Source organism: Boleophthalmus pectinirostris, unplaced genomic scaffold (assembly GCF_026225935.1).
Source record: "Boleophthalmus pectinirostris isolate CB_2022bp ecotype Guang Dong unplaced genomic scaffold, ASM2622593v1 HiC_scaffold_21, whole genome shotgun sequence".
NCBI lineage: Eukaryota > Metazoa > Chordata > Actinopteri > Gobiiformes > Gobiidae > Boleophthalmus > Boleophthalmus pectinirostris.
Window position 1 is genome coordinate 3,270,350 of NW_026571175.1, and position 12,680 is coordinate 3,283,029.

General features: G+C 39.6%; 1 protein-coding gene across 1 annotated transcript; it reads right to left on the reverse strand.

Moving 5' to 3' along the window:
• Nucleotides 1–1,125: 1,125 nt before the first annotated feature.
• smim13 (small integral membrane protein 13) lies at nt 1,126–10,567 on the reverse strand. Its single transcript, XM_020923814.2, has 2 exons — nt 10,101–10,567; nt 1,126–4,397 (listed from the first exon to the last, which is right to left on the reverse strand). The coding sequence occupies exons 1-2, from the start codon at nt 10,174–10,176 to the stop codon at nt 4,195–4,197; spliced, it is 279 nt and encodes a 92-aa protein (XP_020779473.1). The 5' UTR covers nt 10,177–10,567; the 3' UTR covers nt 1,126–4,194.
• Nucleotides 10,568–12,680: the final 2,113 nt, after the last annotated feature.

The following is a 12,680-nucleotide window of genomic DNA, read 5'->3' on the forward strand; positions in this document are numbered from 1 at the left end:
TCATCATTACTAGTGGTTTGCAAAAAAAGTAAAGTACTTCAAACTTTGTTTTAATTTGAAATACCGCAGATATTCCACTTATTGAACTAACTGCACTACAGAACTCTGTGCGTATGTCGACTGTCACTGTTTGATAAACAGTTTGATAAATGTCTTTCAACAAAATACTCAAGATGCAGACATGTTATTATTTGCCAAAGAGTCATTTTAAAAAACAGGCCAAGAACTTTGGAGGATTGTGTCATAGGACCAGTACAAGTGTTGGGGGGCAGAGGGGCTCGGGGGGGCGGTCAAAAGGGTGTGGAGGGCCTTAGTTTGATGACCCCTGTTTTAACGTATATTTTACAATATTTTCAAAAATATGACTGTGGCTGCTGCGCTCATGGTTGCACTGGGTGTCAAACTAAATCACTCTTTAATAGTTGGAATTCTACTGCCATCTAGTGTTACTGTTTGGAAATTACATCATTTTTGAACATAATGTTAAACAGAACTGCATAGCCTAGAGCCAAATGGTATATTGCTTGTCATAAATAAAGTAAAATAATAATAATGTTTATGTATGTGTGTGGGTTTAAAGTGTCAACCCTGTGGCTATTGGGTAAAAGTATAATCACTGCACCACTGTAGTGACGCAGTGATGAAAAATTAGGACTGTTACTATAGTAATAAGCAACCGAAAATAGAATATTTTATCATTTCAGTGTTGAAAAATCCTCAAAATGTTGCCCATAAACAGGAAATTAAACGTTAAAGGCTGATTACATTTAATAATTATAGTTATAATTACTGTTACTTCCTCAAAAACAGAGCTGGAGTTGTGTTTTGTTTCATTCACACGTTTGAGTATCTCTTTATTATTAGTCTGTCAGCATTTCCAAAACTCAAAATGCTGTTCCACCTTGTGATGTCATGAAGTGGTAGTTTTCAAGTTAACAGCTCCTTTATTTATTTATTTTTTTTACCTTTAATGCAGTAGAGATTGGCAATTCTAGAGCTGAAATTATCCAAATGACTCTACTGAACATCTCAAGATCTGTTTGTGATGAGGAAACATTATAACACACAAAAAAAATAACGTTAAATGTGCCTTTAAAAGTGACAGCGATAAGAACACACGGAGACTTTGTGTAAATCCTTGACTTTATTGAGGGACTAAGGTGTGAGCCGTTACATAAACAGTGAGGTAATAGTTCAATACGTCTATGAGTATTTCAAGTTACTAAGTTTCAAATGTCTTTCAAATGTTGTTTACAAAAATATCCACGTTTGTTTGGAACAGGCCCGAGGCACCGCGCGCTTCCTTTTAACTCGGCAGTTTTCCTTTCACTGCGTCTTTGTTAAAATGCGTCCAAAATAAAAACGACGAAAAGAGTTACTGGATGGAATTCACCAAACAAAAATGTGTAAGAAACTGAAAACATTGCACTTTCGATGAATGAGAAAAGCACACTGAAATGGTTTAGACAGACTGACACGGTTAGAGTTCAGAGTTGAAGATACATTATGGATCTTTTCTACTATCTGTTGTCTCCATGGAAATATGAACACTTTTACTAGAATGTTCCACAATATGACATTACAACTACTTGCATGTGCAAAAAGCATAGTAGTTTAACATTGAGTGGGGTCACCTCTACGCAGATCTGACCTGTAACTTGGCTTTACTGTGAGATATTCCAGTAAATGTTCATATTTCAAGCAGGTAATTACGACACCTTCACCAAAAGTTACGCAATGTATCTTTTAATATTGACAGTATTGAATGGCAAAAAACGAGTAATGCTTATGTTCTTAAAAGCAGCTGTTATTATATGTCAGTTATTGTTGCGAGATAGGGCCAGTGCCTTGTTAAAGATCTAGAATATTAAAGCATGTCAGTATGAGATAAAACTAGGACATTTCAGAATAAAATAGTTGTTTGAGTTGAGAAAACATTAAAATAAGTTAGTCGTACTTTGGCACAATTTGACACTATTTCAGAAACGTACTTGGGCGGATGTGTTTTGTTAAAAGTGAAAATTTTAAAAAATCTTACATGAATCAGTTTTACACAAGATGGACTCACAATCTGGACTAAAACAGGTTTAACCGCCCAGAAATAAACCTGGTCTTGACAAGGTCTAAACAAGGTCCAAACCAGATCGAAACCAGGACTAAAGCTCCTCTGACAGCAGCAGACCTAGAACACCCCACAAGAGCTGTACCAAACCAGGACTAAGCTCCAACCGCCCGCTCTAACCCTGAACTAAACCAGGATCTAACCTGAGACTAAACCAGGTTTAACCCAGATCTTAGGCACTCCACAAGAACCACAGTTTTGGAGGTCTGACTTAGTTGTTTGAGCAATTCAGTTCTTACCCATTTTAACACACTGACTCAAAGGACTGAACGTTAACATGCTCCTGGTATCTCCCACTAAAAGGAGCCAGGATGAAGAGTCCATTTTAGTAGAATCACCGGTTTATGTTATACTTTATGTTATGGTTCATGTCATGGTTCATGTCATGGTTCATGTTATGGTTTACGCCAGAGGTGTCAAACTCATTTTGGTCCGGGGGCCGTATCCAACCTACTTTGGTCCCAAAGGGGCCGAAAAAAAAAAAAAAAAAAGGCATATATGCCCCAAAAATAGCAATAAGTTCAAATATTTGTGCAGAGAAACACAAATCTATTACAGAAATTGATGAACTCTTTCTTTTACAAAATATTATAATATTATGAACAACCTGAAACTTTAAGAAAAATGCAATTTCAACCCAATGTTTTAACATGAACTTGTATGTAAATAGGAATAAGTTAATTTTTCTTGGAAAATCCTGCACTCGGCTCCACTTTTCTCATGTTGGACATTTTTCTGATGAGGGTGTCACGGTCAACAGTCAAAACGATCGTCCTTTAAGAGCGTTTGGAAAGAGACAAGTCTTCATTTGTGCTGCTCTGGTGGGAGGGGCCACGTACAGAGGCACTGGAGATGCTGCTGTGATAAACACCACAGAAAATTAACAATATTTTAATAGAAAATATAATTCAAATATTTTAGTAGAAAATCAGCTGAGGGCCAGATTAAAGGTCTTGGAGGGCCGGATCCGGCCCCCGGGCCGCATGTTTGACACCCCTGGTTTAAGCTATGATTCATGTCATGGTTAATGTCACGGTTCATGTCATGAATCAGGTTATGGTTAATCACATTTTGTAGTTTTTTTTTTACTGGCCTTAAATGTCACTTTTGCTACAATGATGGTAAAAAGTAACTTAACATAAAAAAGCAAAGCATTTGTTTGATGAGGCCCTGTGCAGAGTGCTGTATCTCCTCCAGAAGATAGAGTGGCTGTTGACAAACTGTCAAATTAAGTAGATAAGCCTTAAAAACAAGGGTATGAGGAGATATTTCTGCACTCTTCTGGTTCACTGTACAGCCCATTCATGTTTTGTGCAATATTTGAACTTCAACCAAGACGTGTTCAGGCACATTTGAGCTTAACTCTCACGGACTGCACAATCTTTTCAATATAATCAAGAGAAGTTGTCCACATCACCCATCTCAAGCTGAATGATGCATTGTGTAACATTTCAGGTGGAGGGTCCATCAACTCGTTTCCATGGAGATATTACAGCTTTACTAAGAATGTTCCACAGTATGACATTCAATTACAGGTGTTTTTTAAGTTCTACAAAAATAACTATAAACATCCGTTCTTACAGCGGTCGCCTATCCACAGATCTGACCTGTAACCGCGCAGACCTGCTTGTCATCATGGAGATAGATAAGTTTAATGCCATAGTGCGGAACATGTCAAGTAAAACAAAAGCAGAATCTCTATGGTAGTGATACAATACTAACATTTCAAGATCATTCCCAGGCTATTCAAGAAAGGTCCAAAGGTTTTTTTTAGTATCGATACTTGCTCAAATGAGTATCTGTAACTGATTTTCGATACTTCTGACAACCCTTCACCAGAAAAGTTACACAATGCATCTTTACACATAAAAAAAAAGTCACAATTACAAACCCAACATCACACAGAAGGAATGGACAGATAGAGGCCAATATGAAACCAATGGCTTTTCCCTTTTGAACCAGATGAAGAGCTGGTTACGTTAAAGTGATCTGACAGCTGACCCTGGCGTCCATAAACTTCAAAATTAGGACAAAACTTTAAAATCTCTCATCTCTCGAAGCGAAGATAGTGTTTAGGAGACTTCCGGAGAGGCCAGTCTTTGCCTCGCGCTCTTGGGCCTGGACCTCAGAGGCATCTGGTTGGTCTCGGGTCTGGTCTCGGAGTCTGCGGGGGTCTTGGGTTCCTGGGTCTCAGCCTGGGGGGTCGTGGCGTCGCTCACGAGTTCGCGCAGGAACTTGAACTTGGACAGGAAGAGCTGCCACACCACGTACCAGCCTGAAGGGGGCAGAGGAGGGCAAAAAGTGAGTAAACGGTTACAATTTAAAGGTTGTTTAGAGGATTTTTTAAGGGAAGAGAAATACAGCGACAGTCCTTTTTCAAATGTTCATGCCTGACACCACCATCCTCCTCCACAGCTCCCTCAGTAGAAACATCTCCTCCCGCCTCTTTACTCTAGAAATCATGCTTGTTTAAAGCCAGTGCATGTTCAGAATTACTGTTGAAGTGACCTATCTAGAAGTAATTTAGCGTCCGACACGTCAGTTTTTAGACCCTTCGTCTGCTTCATTCGAGCCATCGCTGGAAGAAATCTCCAAGAATCACCTCAGTTTGTCTTTGCTCCTTTTCCCCTTCTCTTCTTCTTTCAGTGACCTCAAAAACTGACTTTCTTTTGCGAACTGGTCGTGGATTCTCGTCCGCCATTGCAACAAACTTTGTGCGACAGTTTGAAAAAGCCTCTAAGAGCCGCTGCATAAACCACGTAATCTCCGTGCGCCGATGAGTCAGTTACACCAGAAATGTAGGGAGTTTGATTGACAACCTAACAGCCAATAGAAAATGAGGGAGCCTCGTTTTCCATTGGCTGATGTTTATCTGGCCTCACTACATCCACAGTTGATTGATTTTCATTCTTTTTTTTTTTTTTTTTGATCATCATAATTACAAGGCTGCTGCATCTCTGTTGTGGTATTTTAAACTTTCACTGACAATCTGAAACTAAAAGAAAAACCTGGACACAACCTTTTTCTTGATGTTTACTACTTTCTACATTTTAAAAACATAATGATGACGGCAAATATATAATCCAAAATATATGAATATATATGTGTGCTTTCAGGCTGTGGCTCCCAAATTATGGAATGCCCTGCCCCTAGTCCTACATGAAACAGACTCTACAGACTCTTTTAAAAAGCAGCTCAAGACACTGCTCTTTAAACAGGCTTCTAGTTGTCTGTATCTGTAATTCCTCTGTTCTTGTTTATGTTGTTTTTATGTTGTTTTTTGCTCTGTAAAGCACTTTGTGATTTTTTTTTTTAATCTGTGAAAGGAGCTATATAAATAAAGATTTACTTACTGTACTTACTTACTTACAGTATTAATATCGTGGGCTGCTGTATCGATATCACCAAGCGTCTTTTTTGGTGTATTTCACTAAATTATTTTGTTACAGTGCTACAGTTTTGTTGTTTGTGTGTGTTTTATATCAGTGTTGCTCAAGAAGTGGTTTAACAAAGACTTTTAGAATCACAGCCATGATTTAGCCTTTATTTTATATTGAACCATATCGAATCAATCAATCAAGAGATAAGTAGCATCAAGTTTTTCACCAAACTTCTGTTCTGTGTTGCTCAATTAGCTGCGTCTCTATGTCCTGTGTCCAAAACACTCGCCGGTGCCATCGTCCTCCACAACCTCATATCCTGCTTCCGCTTCTGTGTTCTTGCATGTTCAGTCTGACAGATTCTGGCAAATCGGCTCATGGAACGACTTCAGCATAGCGAAACCCTCACGAGAGGCGACTGGATTTCAAACAAGTTTGATTTTCTTGCAACCTATGAATGTTTACTCCCCATGTTTACTACACGAAGCACGACACACGATGAAGCCAAAACTCGGCCCGATCCCCAAAATAGTCGCACAAGTGAAAAATCAGCTCAAAAAGGGTCAAAAATTGCATAGTGTACCCCCGGCTTTATGTGTCGAGGTATGTATCGCAGCAGAAATTTCTGAATGATCCCCAGCCCTAGTGGTGAAATTTGTATTGTGAAGAAAAGATTTCTCTCAATCCATCTTTTTGTAAATGAATGTGAGTTCTACCTGAGACCAGATCAGTCATTAACATGTGTAAAGGCTCAACAGACACAACTGTCCCCACCCACATGAAACTATGTGTCATCCTACCTGTCCTCAAATGGAAGTGATTAGCACAAATCTGTGAAACAAAAGACACTGCTTTGATATGTATGTAACTTGTATTTCTTCTATTATACTCAGATGCTCTGGGGGGAGATGGAGAGATGAAGTGACTGAAGAGAGGAGACTCAGGAGAGGCTGTTGGTCTCTAGGCCCTGTCCATATCTGCTGTAACAAGAATAAACCTTTGTCTGTAGTCCAAAAACTCATCAGGCTTCGCAAATGGATGAATCATTTATCATCAAGAGATACATAAGTTTTTCCACAAAAAGAAAAACATGGAATGAAGGAGTAAAAATGAGGGAGGCTTCAGTAGCAAAAAGAAAGAAAAAAATCAAATTTATTGGTCTCAGTGAGAAGTTTAGATCTTCTTCTTGCTGTGTCTGTGGGCGGGATTTACTCACTCATTTCCTGCAGAATCAGAAGAATCAGAACACAGAAGAAGGAAGCGACGCGTTCTTCAGACAGATTCTGATCAATATACACTTGCACAGCCTCCATCACGATTATGCATCTCAACTTTAGAGCTCGCTGTTATTATTTGCATATTTTAACCTTATTATCAAATGTTATCAGCTTGCAGCAGACAAGTCCTTTCACTTTCCACGGATAACAACAGTGTTATCAGTGGAAAGTGAAATTAGTCAACAGTGACTAATTTCACAGCCTGATATAAGTTTCCAAAACATAGAACTAGTGTTGCCACGATACTAACATTTCCAACTCAATTTCAATACTAAGGAATAGACTTGATACACAATACTGATTCTGATACACGATGATAATAAAAAACTCTTTTTTGACAATACAATTTTCAACTTTAAAACATAGTACTTTCTTTTTTATTCCCATGTGTCTTATATCTATGTAAGCCCTCAGTGGTCCAGGTAAATTTCATAGTGGTCCATGTGCTGATACAGCTCCAGATCATTCTAAAGACATTCAGGAAAGCTTCATTTCATTTCTGACAAACCTACAGAGAACAATGCTTGAGCTTCCAAATATTGCTTAAAAGCTTGGAAAATGAAGGATCAGTCTAGGATGAGATAATAAGAGAGCAGGGATGGGACAAGATCTCGTGCCACAAGATCCCGCGAGACAAAAAGGGGAAAAATTATCTTTTGAGATTTTTTCCCCATTTGGATTGGATAAAAAAAGGTTAAGTGCTGGTGGGTTGCATCTTTTGAGAAGCTGCAGTTCCAAAAAGTACTGCTAGAATGAAAACAATGAAGTAAATCTGAATTCTGAAGCCAACTTTGCGAACTAAATCGGACTATTTACATATTTGAAATTATGTCAAAATATCGTTTTGTTATGTTCTCATGGACCCAATTTCGTCTTGTGTAAATTCTGTCTCGTCCTACCACGATAAAATAGCATTTACATTTACAACAGCTGCACAAACTAATCTCATTTTGTGACTTTTCTTTCCAATTGAGTTTTCCAATTGCGATACATGTTTAAAACATAAGATTCTGTTCAGACTAGGGCTGGGTATCATTAAGAAGTTGCCAATACGATACATACCTCGACGATACATACCTCGATACAGTGGCATTTCAATTCGATTTGATACAGTTAAAAAAAAAAAAAAAAAAAAAGGCTAAATCTTGGTTGTGATACTAAAAGTCTTTGTGAAACCACTTCTTGTGCAAAGTGAATGTTGAAACACAAACATTTTAGTCTTAAAATAGTGAAAATGTCAAACGTGTCGAACGAGTTTCCTTCCTCTAAACCAGGGGTGCTCAATACGTCGATCGCGACCTACCAGTCGATCGCCAAGGTCGTGTGGGTAGATCGCCGTGTCTCGTCTCAGACTCACGTTTGGACTCGGTCTTGTCTCTCACTCAAGGTCTGACACTCAACAAGTGTGATCATATTTCATTACGGCCGCTGCTGTTGGCAATAAACTTGTAGCGGGTGCAGGAGCGTGTGGGGCGTCTCAGTGCAGCCTGTGCGCTCATTTGAAACCCGCGGAGACTCTACGGCACATCACAAACACACATGCTCCCTATGCACGGCTCGTCTGCGACAGCGCGTGCCCTCGTGTACCAGCGTGCATCACAGAAAAAGTGTGAGCCCCCCCTGCTCTAAAGAAACAACAAAACTGTAGCTGTAACAAAATAATTGAGATAAACCAAAAAAATACTCTTGCTGATATATCGATACAGCAGCCCACGATACCAAAACTGTATCATCATATTAAACTATATGATATTTCGATATTTTTGGACACCCCTAGTTCAGACAGCACATTGTAAACAACTCCAGAAGCAAGAACATTGGAGAAGACTGAAATATGAACTAACAAACTAATACAGGAATCCTATGCATTCAGATCATGTTTGTAGAAGTCTAAACTACAGGGTGAGCAGCTTTTACACAGAGTAAAACCTCATGGAGGCACAGGGAGGCATCTGACACACAGGAACATTCTAGAGATCTAAACTAGTATAGGTACAACAAGGGTTTTCCATTCAAAATCTGTACACAGAACAATGTATTAATCAAATAAGTGCACAAACTCAAATTACAGTTTCCGTTTCACGGTGTAGAGTCAGCATTCTCAAAGGAGTGACTGATTAAGCATCTGCACAAACATGAGCCTGTGGTCTCTGCTGAGGTAAAAATAGAAACCTCCAAACTACTGCAGTAACTAAAGGACATTCAGTACACGTTTGCCACCTCATACTTCTATATACACGTCTGAAATACTTGCTGTTACGTAACCAGGAAGTCTTACCCAATTACAGTAAAATGCACTGTCATTTAATGGTCCCATATTACACAAAATTGATTCTTATGAGCCATGAGTCATGTTAGAATGTTGTCATCTCATCAGAAAAAAACCTGGAGTCATGTTTTGTTTTCATGTTTGAGTAGTTCTTTATTATTAGTCTGTCAACATGTCCAGAACTCAAAATGCTCTGCTCCACCTTGTGATGTCATGAGTTTTTAAGTCAGTAGTTCCTTTTACCTTTAGTTCAGTAGAGATTGGTAATTCCAGGTGTGAATTCATCCAAATTATTTTAGTGAAAGTGTATAGAGTTTAAAATTCATATATTTTAGTCCTATATGTTATGTAGTCATATTTTTTTCATCATTAGTAGAGCTGGGTATTATTAAGATGCTGCTTATACGATACGTTAAGTTTTTCAATACAGTGCACTTTCAATTTGATACGATATATTTCAAAACGATTCAATTTGATTCAGTGAAAACCAAAGGCTAAGTCATGGCTGTGATACAAAAGTCTTTACTTAGTCCGCTGAGTTTGTGCAAAGTGAATATGAAAAACGACATTTTACTCATCAAAACAGTGAAAATGTAAACACAATTATAGATATTACACCAAATAATTTAGTAAAATACACCTAAAAAATACTCTTGGTGATATATCAACACAGCAGCCTATGATATCGATACTGTATCATCAAATTAAACAACACAATTTATCGATATTTCAATAGTTTTGCACACCCCTAATCATTAGTATTATTTATGCATAGAGTACATAGTACATATTTTCAACACAGAGGAATGTAAATTATCTTAAATGCTGTCTTAACCATCACCCTAACAGATGTTTGATAAACACAGTGGAGCACTTCCTGTATTACCAAATGACATCACAAGGTGGAACAGAGTGTTTTCAGTTTGAGAGAAGAACATGTCAAACATGAACGAAACAAAACCCAACACTGTTTATGTTTTCGATGAGGACACAAAATTATAAAATAAATCAGAAAAAAGCGTAAAATTAGCCATTTATGTAAAAATACTCACCAAAAAGCATAAAAAGCAGGGCGCAGATGAGCGTAGCCACAATGACCAGCAAAGTGAGTCCCACGCTTTGCCACATGTTTCACTTCTCCTGCGGCATCAGTCAGCACAAACACCGGCTCCTCCGTCTCTTTTAGCCCGGATCACGTACACGGACACGGTCGGAGGACACAGAAGCCCCTGAGCCTCAGCAGACCTACGGACGTGCGCTTGTTTGTAGCGAGGCGGTGGCTAGCTGCAGTTAGCTCCTGGCAGATTGCAGCGGGTAAAATGTGCACAAAAAGGCGCTAAATGTAAAACAAACAGTGACACGAGCTAAATGCCACGGTCACGGAGGGAGTAAAGTCCTTTCACCGTGGGCTACATAACTGCGGCGGGAGTTGGAGGCTCAAATGGAGCAGAGAAAGAGGACACAAAACTGGGTTAAGACAACATCAGCGTCACCAAAGCGAGACTTACTGCGGCTGCGCGGTCAAAGGGGCGTGTGGGTAATGTAGTCAGATTGTTTAAATTTGTAAAAATGGTGAGATACGAAATGTTTTTGTGTTTATATATATATATATATATATATATATATATATATATATATATATATATATATATATATATATATATATATATATATATATATATATACACACATACACATATTTAATTTATATAAGTTCGCTAAGTTGGAGCTTAATGAAGATCTATGAAAGAGCCTGAAGTTTGGAGAAAATTTGACGTCAATAAGTTAGGGCTGTCGCAATAACCTCAAAAGTGAATCACCGCGGTACTAAGAGGCCGACTGCAATGGAGGTTGGGCCACCGCGATCACCGCACATGACCAACGTGACGCGAGCCAGAGTCCTGCACAGGTTCTGCACCCGCCCGAACCCATTAACATACCACCCATCACCGCCCGTGCCTGTGATAACCCAGGACTAACCCAGGACTAACCCAGGACTAACCCAGGACTAACCCAGCACTAAGGTGCACCCGTGTAGACTGTCTGGTGACCGCAGGCGAAAGGACTGGCGCAGAGCTCCATGCCGCACGGAGTTAAGTGCGGCCATCGCCCAATCGCGCTCTGTGGACACCTGTTCCATGTCGTCATATTGGACAACACACTTTTGGAGACAAAACCAACAGGACAGTGGATAGAGGACACACTGTGCTCCTCTGGAGAAGTTAAGAGGCTTGTTATCATTAGTTCTGGGCAAATCACAGGTAAATGTTATAGTGTTAACAGTTAAATAGTGTATAAATCAACTTGTGGGTGCCACGGAGGCTCTTCGGTGTTCTGTCGTGTGCTGTAGGAGCGGTGCTGATGCCATGTGTTTGTGTTGTGACCTCAGCTTCTTATTGTAATGTTGCTGATGTTGTTGAAGCTGGTTGTGAGAGGTAGACCAGGTTGTGTTGTTGGGGCTGGTTGTTGAGGCTGGTTGTTGGGGCTGGGTGTGAGCGGTGTGTTTCATTGTGTTATTGGAGCGGGTTGTGAGCGGTGTGTTGTGTTGAGGGGCTGTGCATTGTGCTCTGATAGATATCGTTCAATAGTGACCAAAATGACTGTCTGTTTCTGGCATTCGTTATAATATTATAGAGCCTATATATAATACATATATTTATAATATATATTTATAATTTTGGCTTAGGCACCCCCCAAAAAATGATACCACCGCTGTTACATGTTGCAGAAGACGTCATATTTTTAATGGCCAATAGTCTCTATTCACGCTTACATCACAAACCAGGAAGACATTTGGAAACATGTGATGACAACTTCCTTTGGGTTCTGTTTGTGGTAGTCTGACAAAATGTAGGAAAAATGAGAAAATGTGTCAGTTTTCTTCACCTTCATGTCATTGTAGCCTTCCGTTCAACAATTCCAACCATACCTCAGTTTTCATCATTTCCCCACTGACACACAACTCTGAGTGCACTGGTACATGTGATTAGAAGAGATGAGGGGTCAAATTCCAGATGATTCCAAACAGCACATACACCTGCAGTCTTCATTTTACCACTAATCACATTTACTTCAGTGGGTTTGATCACAGTCGGTCAGCGAGCCCAGTGTCAGGAAGTTGTCATCGCATGTTTCCAAACGTCTTCCGGGTTTGTGACATAAGCGTGAATAGAGACTATGGGTCTGATCTTGCCCCCAGTCTTAGCACTTGGCACAACTGTGGGGTGTGGAGTCCTAAACAGTCGGTGTTTCGTGCCTGAACATCAGGTGAATGGAGCAGACTGATGGGTGGTGTGACACGTTCAGTGAATTGCCAGAATCGTAAAAATAAATACCAAACGAGTGGACTGAAAAACAACATGTAACATTCTCAAGACTTCTTTTATTTTTAAATATATTAGGATGATAAATGCTTAACATTCCTAACATGTTTGTGTGCTGTGTGGGGAGTCGTCCGGATGCCCTCCCACAGCAGAGCACAGCCCCTCGCCTGCTCCCTGTATCGGCTCAGCTCTGCTCTACAGTTTGGTTTGACGTGGATCTGTACAAAAGCTGCTCATTCACATGAGGCCGTTTACAGCGATGTCCTAAAGTCTGTTTTCTTACTCTGTCTGTGTCCTAATACTGCCATG